At 37.2% G+C, this 7,934-nt stretch overlaps 1 protein-coding gene and 1 non-coding gene across 2 annotated transcripts; one reads left to right on the forward strand and one right to left on the reverse strand.

Moving 5' to 3' along the window:
• Positions 1-2,203: 2,203 nt before the first annotated feature.
• On the reverse strand, positions 2,204-2,309 carry LOC139887276 (small nucleolar RNA R71). The gene has a single exon (XR_011773114.1). It is a non-coding gene; the product is annotated as a small nucleolar RNA R71 (small nucleolar RNA).
• A 2,723-nt stretch (positions 2,310-5,032) lies between these two features.
• LOC139897988 (uncharacterized) lies at positions 5,033-6,831 on the forward strand. The gene is made up of 2 exons (XM_071880710.1): positions 5,033-5,102; positions 6,368-6,831. Exons 1-2 carry the CDS (start codon positions 5,033-5,035, stop codon positions 6,829-6,831), a joined length of 534 nt encoding a protein of 177 aa, XP_071736811.1.
• Positions 6,832-7,934: the final 1,103 nt, after the last annotated feature.

Raw genomic sequence — 7,934 nt, forward strand, 5'->3', positions numbered from 1 at the left:
AAGTTTCTACTTTTAGCAAGTTTCCACTTTTAGTAGTTTTCACTTTTAGTAAGTTAGTGTCGAACACTAGTGAGTTGTCCTTAATAAGTCTACCACCTATTAAGTGTGAAGATAACTAGATGTATGATTACTATAGTCGGGTTGATATTATGGATCGTACCCAAACATCTATGCCACCGTCGAGTCACTAGAATGACCAATTATTACCGGTTGGCCCAGGATTTCTTGACCAAAATCTAAGTTTGGCATTCGTAATCCACAAGCATCCCATAGTGGTACCAAGGATCACCCTAGGCCTTAAGCAACGTCGATGTTCAAGTAATTTCACACAATCGTGAATGACTATGGTAATCGTGTGCTATACTATAAGTAGTATATTATAAGTATTAGTAATAGCGTAAGTGTTAAGTAGTAGTATAAGTGTATAAGTGTTAAGTAGTATTAGTAATATAGTATAAGTAGTATTAGGGTTTTAGTTAATTAAAGTAGTATTTAATATTAGGGTTTAGTAATAAATAAATGATTAGGGTTTTAATTAATGTATTAGGGTTTTATTAAATTAGAGTTTAATAAATTAGGGTTAGATTTAATTAGGGTTTTAATATTTAATGTTTATGTATATATATGTCGTGTGTATGTATATATATATAGTTTATATATTTTATATATATATATATAACTGTATATGTATATATATGTATATGTTTAATTTTTTTTTTAAATGTATATGTATATATATAATATGTAGATATCTAATAACATAAACATGATTAGTTTTAAGGTTTTGAGGATCTAAATCTCTTTTTTTTTTTATTAAAACCGTAGGTATGCATGTATATGTATATTTATATGTTTTTCTTCATGAACAATATGAATGTTAAGATCATGCACGAATATGATTTTGAATATAAACATGAATTGAAAGAAAGATTTAAAAGTTTTAAGATTTTGGATCATACCTTGTTAATGATGATGAAGATTAACAAGAAACAAGAAGAAAGCTTGGTGATGAAGATCAAATAACCCAAATAATGAAGAACACGCTTGAAGATCTTGATGAACATGAAGAACAAGCTTGAAGATTACTTGAAGATGGTGGTGGTGTGGTGGTGGTGTTCTTGGCCGAATACCACAAGAGAGGGAGAGGGAGAGATTGTTTTTGAGAGAGGAGTTTGGTGTGATTTGTGAATGAGAAACTAGGAGTCTAGGGGTGTTTATATAGTGCAAGTATTAGAGTGTTAGTCAACATAAGGATGTTTTAATTAATGATTTTATTTTATTTTATAATTCTTTTAGTCAACAATAGGTGGTACTAGTTATATATATATATATATATATATATATATATATATATATATATATATATATATATATATATATATATATATATATTAGTCAACATAAGGATGTAATTGTTTAAGATTCTTTAGTCTCATTATTATTATTATTATTATTATTATTATTATTATTATTATTATTATTATTATTATTATTATTATTATTATTATTATTATTATTATTATTATTATTATTATTATTATTATTATTTTACGTTTACTACATGATAAGTATTATTTTCTTTTTACTAATTCATGACTTGTATTTTTTATTTATTTAGTTCCCAATTGTTTTATTATTTATATAAATGTCACTTTTTATTTATTACTTATAGATTAATAGTTATAATATTACAGAAATGCATAAATTTTAATTAGCAGTGAGTGTCGACTAAAAGTTTATTATTTGGTCAATGTTAAATCGATTGTGTATATACCAACCCTTAAATAATTAATACGTATAGTCAGACAGTAAACCCTAGGGTCATTACAGTAATTTCAGAAGTCGAAAAGTGAGGGTTGTTATACCCATCATTAGCCTGATTGGGTCCAAATGTCAGTTTGGAGGGGAACCACAAGAGGATGCTAACGCGCATCTTCGTATTTTTCTGCAGATCTGTGGTTTGTTCAAGTTCAGGAATGTCCATGATCATGTCATTTATTTGAAGCTTTCCCCATTGTCATTAAAAGGGGAAGAAAGTTCAGGAATGTCCATGATCATGTCATTTATTTGAAGCTTTCCCCATTGTCATTAAAAGGGGAAGCTAGAGTTTGGTTGGACAGTTTACCTGAGGGTACGATTGAGGATTGGAACACGTTGATGGAAAAGTTTTTAAGCAAGTATGTTCCTGCATCAAAGGCCACTCGACTTCAACAAGAGATTTCTCAGTTTCGTCAAAAGCCTAACGAGACCTTTTATGATGCTTGGAATCGCTTCAGCCGTTTGTTTCGATCTTGTCCTTAACACGGGTTGGATACTTTTCATAAGGTACAAAGTTTCTATAAAGGGTGTAATATCAACACCCGTGTTACTATTGATCATGCTGCAGGGCAGTCTTATGGACAAAACCGAATAGGAGGCGTACGAGATAATTGAGAGGCAAGCTGAGTATTCTCATGAGTAGCATGAGGATAATGATTTGTCTCGTTCTTCTTCTTCAGTCGCAAGCACCAGTGCTTACGATGACTATGCTTCAATTAATGCAAAGTTGGATAAGTTTGGGAGACACTTAGAGAAACTGGACAAGGACATCCATGGAATGAAGGTTGGGTGTGAATTCTATGGTGGGCTTCATTTGGATAAGGATTGTGATGCGGGTTTGGCTATGAATCAGAAAGAAGAAATAGCTTATATTAGTCAACAAAACAACAATCAGTTTCAGGGAAGAGCTCTGTTCAACAAAAATTTCAACAGTCCTTATAATCTACAGGGAAATAAGGGTTCGAGGTTTCAACCAGGTTCTAGTGGGGGTTTTCAACAGCAAGCTTCGGGGTATTTCCAAAAAACCCAAGTTGAGGAAAAGAAGTCTAATCTTGAATCGATGTTGGAGAAGCTTATGATATCTCAAACTCAGCTGGTTACTAGCGTTACTCAAACCAACAAGAAGAATGATCAATTGTTTAGAAACCAGCAGGCCGCTATTTAGAATTTAAAAACAGATTGGTCAGATTGCTAATTAGAGGAGTGAGAGGAAACCGGGGGAGTTACCGAGTAACACGGATACTAACCGAAGGATGAGCACGTTAATGCTATCGCCACCCATACTGGTTTAGTATATGATCCACCGAAGAAGCCCGATGAGTCAGATTTGTGTATTCCGTTAGTAAAGGAGAGTGAGCCGGTCATTGTTAGTGAACCAAAAGGGGAAAAGGAGCCAGAATAGGTGATTGAGAAAGTTGTGAAGATGCCGAAAACTGTTGCTGCTAAACTGGTAGTCAAAGATTATCAACCACCGCTCCCATTCCCGAGGAAGCGGAGATTGGAAAAGTTGGAGGCTGAAAAGTCCAAGTTCATGGACTTGATTAAAAAGTTAACATAAATTTGCCTTTTATTGATGTGATTGCAGGTATGCGAGGTTTCTTAAGGACTTATTTTCAAACAGGAAGAAGCTGGAGAATGTGTCTTCAGTAAATTTGAATGCCGCATGCTCAGCGGTAGTTGCAAACAAGCTTCCCACAAAACAAGAGGATCCGGGAAGTTTCACCATCCCTAGTCTACTTGGTAACTTGGATTCTATGAGGGCAATGACAGATTTGGGGGCTAGCATAAATTTAATGCCTTATTATATTTATTTACAGCGAGACCCCGGGGAGTTGAAACCCACACGTATGGCTATTCAGCTAGCTGACTGCTCTATTAAATTCCCTCGCATAATCATAGACAATATGCTAGTTAAGACCGGTTCATTGGTTTTCCTAGCCGATTTTGTGGTGTTGGATATGGAAGTGGATGAAATGATTCCACTTATTTTGGGTCCGCCATTTTTGAATACTGCTAGATGTATCGTCGATGTTTATGGCTAAAAACTGACCTTTAGGATAGATGACTTGAGTGCAACATTCTCAATCGACCATGCTTTAAAATACCATTCTTATTAAAATACCTTGCTTATACCGATGATACATGATGTCCAGTCTGAGTTTTTGCAGGAATTCCTAAAATTACGGGGTTCAGGAGAATTTTATTTGGTTGAAATTGATGAGGAGTTGCAGGTTGAAGAGGTGGACATTTTGACCACCTTGATGGAAAACGGCTATGAGTCGACAAAGGAAAAGTTAAAGGAACTCAACCGTGATGCGGATTAAGGGAGCAAGTGTTCAATTGAAGAACCTCCAGAGTTAGAATTGAAGCCACTTCCAGATCATTTGGAATATGCTTAGTTGCAGGAGGAATCTAAGCTCCCGATAATTATTTCTTCTTCTCTTAATACAGGTCAAAAATCTGAGCTTGTATCCATGCTAAAGGCTTATAAACCGGCCATTGCGTAGAAGATTCATGACATCAAGGGTATTAGTCCCTCCTACTGCACCCACAAAATCCTAATGGAGGATAACTCCAAACCTGTGGTGCAATGCCAAAGGAGGTTAAACCCTCACATGCAGGATGTCGTGATGAAAGATATCATTAAGCTTCTTGATGCAGGTCTTATTTACCCAATTTCTGACAGTCCGTGGATAAGCCCGGTAAATTGCGTACCTAAGAAAGGTGGTATGACTGTTACCATCAACGATAAAAAAACGAGCTAATTTCCACTCATACTATCACGGGGTGGCGAGTTTGTATTGACTATCGAAAGTTGAACGACGCCACACGCAAAGACCATTTCCCGTTACCTTTCATGGACCAAATGCTGGAGAGGTTAGCGGGGAACAACTTCTACTGTTTTCTTGATGATTTTTCGGGCTATCTCCAAATTCCTTTCTCGCCCGAGGACCAAGATAAAACCACTTTCATGTGCCCGTATGGCACATTCTCCTACCTTCGCATGCCATTTGGCCTTTGTAATGCTCCGACCACTTTTCAAAGGTGCATGATGGCCATATTCCATGATATGATAAAAGATTGCAAGGAGGTGTTCATGTATAACTTTTCGGTCTTCGGTGACACTTTCGATTCATGCCTTCTTAATTTAGAAAGGATGTTGGTAAGGTGTGAGAAATCTAATCTTGTGCTCAACTAGGAAAAGTGTCATATCATGGTACAAGAGGGCATAGTCCTCGGGCACAAGATCTCAAAGAATGGTATTGAGGTGGATCCCGCCGAAGGTAACTGCTATCAAAACCATCCACCTCCCACCAATGTCAAGGGTGTTCAGAGTTTTCTCTGGCACGCCGATTTTTACCGGCAATTCATAAAGGATTCTTAAGGAGAAACTCATTAATGCACCTATCATAATTGCTCTGAATTGGTCCCTTCCGTTCGAGCTTATGTGTGATGCATCTGATTTTGTTGTTCACTCTGTTTTAGGCTAAAGGGTTGAGAAACATTTTCTACCAGTTTATTATGCCAGCAAGACCTTGCAAGGAGCACAGTTAAATTATACTACCACTGAGAAGGAGCTCCTTGCTGTGATCTTTTCATTCGATAAGTTTCGGTCCTATTTAATTTTGTCAAAGACTATTGTTTTTAAGGACCACTCGGCTTTGAAGTACCACTTCTCAAAATCGGACTCCAAACCTTGATTGCTTAGATTGATCTTGCTTTTGTAAGAACTCGATATCGAGATCTGGGATAAGAAGGGAGCCAAAAATCTTGCGGCCGATCACTTGTCTAGACTTGAGAATCCAAATCTCGAAATGAGTTGAGTATTCACGATGATTTTCCCGATGAGTATCTAATGAAGATGGACAACGTGGACGAGCCATGGTATGTGGACATTGCTAATTACCTTGTCAAGAAATTCATGGAAAAGGGGAGGTCACATCAAAAGAGGAAGAAATTCTTCAGTGACCTCAAATACTATTTCTGGGAGGACCCTTATCTTTTTAGGCGGTGTCACGATGGGATAATTTGCCAGTGTATTATGGTCCCCAAGTCACGGGGCGCAAAGTCTTTGAGGCCGGTTTTTATTGGCTTACTATCTTTAAGGATACCCACCAAATATGTCAATCGTATGATTTATGCCAACGGGCGGGTCAAATCCTCACAAACTTGGATGAAATTTTGAGGCATCTCAAAATAATAGGCTCTACATACTCGTTGCCATCGATTATGTTTCCAAATGGGTCAAAGTGCAAGCTTTGCCTACAAATGATGCACGAGTTGTAGTTTCGTTTCTAAACAACTCTTTTCTCGATTTGGTACCCCAAAAGCTTTAATTAGTGATCGGTGAACTCACTTTTACAACACCCAACTCGAAAAGGTGTTGAAACGATATGGGGTAACCCATAAAGTTTCTACCATCCTCAAATGAATGGGCAAGTTGAAAACACCAACCGAGCCTTAAAATGAATTCTCAAAAAAACGGTTAGATCTAATCCAAAGGAGTGGTCTTTTAAGCTTGATGATGCCTTATGGGCATTTCGAACAGCGTACAAAACACCAACCGGAACCACTCCATTCCGTTTACTCTTTGGAAAGGCATGCTATCTCCCCGTGGAGATAGAGCACAAAGCTTTTTGGGCGCTCAAAACGTGCAATCTTGATCTTAAGGAGGCAGGTCACCTCCGTTTGAGCCAATTGAATGAGTTGGACGAGTTAAGGCTAGAGGCTAACGATAACTCATTGATGTGTAAGGAGAGGATGCAGAAGTGGCACGATAGTTGTTTAAAACATCTGAAAAAATTTAAGGAGGGGGATCGTGTCCTTCTTTTCAACTCGAGGTTTAAGTTGTTTCCCGGAAAGTTGGAATCAAAATGGCCGGGACCATTTGTGGTTAGGAAAGTCTATCCACACGGGGTGATAGAATTTGTAAACTCGAAAGGAGAGGAGTTCAAGGTGAATGGACAACAGGTCAGGCATTATGTTGATGGTTTGAAGAAGGTGGAAGATTAGGTTAAACTCATCTTCAACACCAACAACGCCTAAATTTGAAGTTAACGTGTTTTTGTAGAGTTTGTATGTTATTTTTGTATTCTTGTGTATATTTGCTTGTAGGAACGTGCATGATGATAATTGGGTTGTGTTGCGTGGTTGTTAATCTGGTTCTTAAAGTTGGGGACTTGTGTTTTTGGAAGAAGAAATTTTTTTTTGACCACCAGGGGAAGGCGCGTCGCGGCCTTGGGAGGTGCGGCGTGACTCCACGTGTACTTTGAGAACGGTAGTTTTAAGAAGGAAAAGTTTCCATCGACCATCAGATATAGGCGCGTTGCGGCCTTGGGGGAGCGGCGCGGCTCCACGTTATAAATGGTTACAGATGTTTTTGTAGAACTAGGCATCTGGTCACATAGTGAAGCGGCGCACCTATTAAGGGCCGCGACGCAGCTCATATGAGATTTTGAAATAAGCAAAATGGGTCAACCCGACCCAATAACTAAACCCGATGACTTTTAAGACTTATTTAGGGTTGGATGTAGTTTGTAGCACACATTGTATCATACCAATCACATACACTCTTCTAACTTATCAAACCCTAATCTATAATCTTAAATCTTCTTGCTTAATTACTCACTCGATCTCTAATCCATGGTTAACAAGGTCCGATTTTGTCTTTCTTTTTCTTTTTCTTACCTAATTGCATGCTTAATTGATGTTTAATTTCGGATTAGGTTTTGAATTAGTGTGGGGTTATTGATTTTGGTCTTGTATGCTTAAATTAATCATGGGTCTTTGTTGAATATGATAAGTATGTATGAAATTCATGATTTTTTTTTTTTGTGTTTTTGATACATGTCTTTGATTCTAGGGTTCATGGTTGATTAAATCCGTATTAGAGATGATTAATTGGGGAAAATTGGTTATGGGTTTTGTTTAAATTAGATATACTTGAATGATAAGTGTGAAGTTGATATCGACTAAAAAGTCAAGTATTCACCCCGGTATTAAGGCCCAAAAACAAGAAAGATTCGAACTTTATCGGCAAAATACCCACTTCATCGGTTAGAATTGAAGAACAAGTAATTACGAAGATGATGTAAAAAGAATCAAGAGAATCAGAG

The sequence above is a fragment of the Rutidosis leptorrhynchoides genome, chromosome 1 (genome assembly GCF_046630445.1).
Source record: "Rutidosis leptorrhynchoides isolate AG116_Rl617_1_P2 chromosome 1, CSIRO_AGI_Rlap_v1, whole genome shotgun sequence".
NCBI lineage: Eukaryota > Viridiplantae > Streptophyta > Magnoliopsida > Asterales > Asteraceae > Rutidosis > Rutidosis leptorrhynchoides.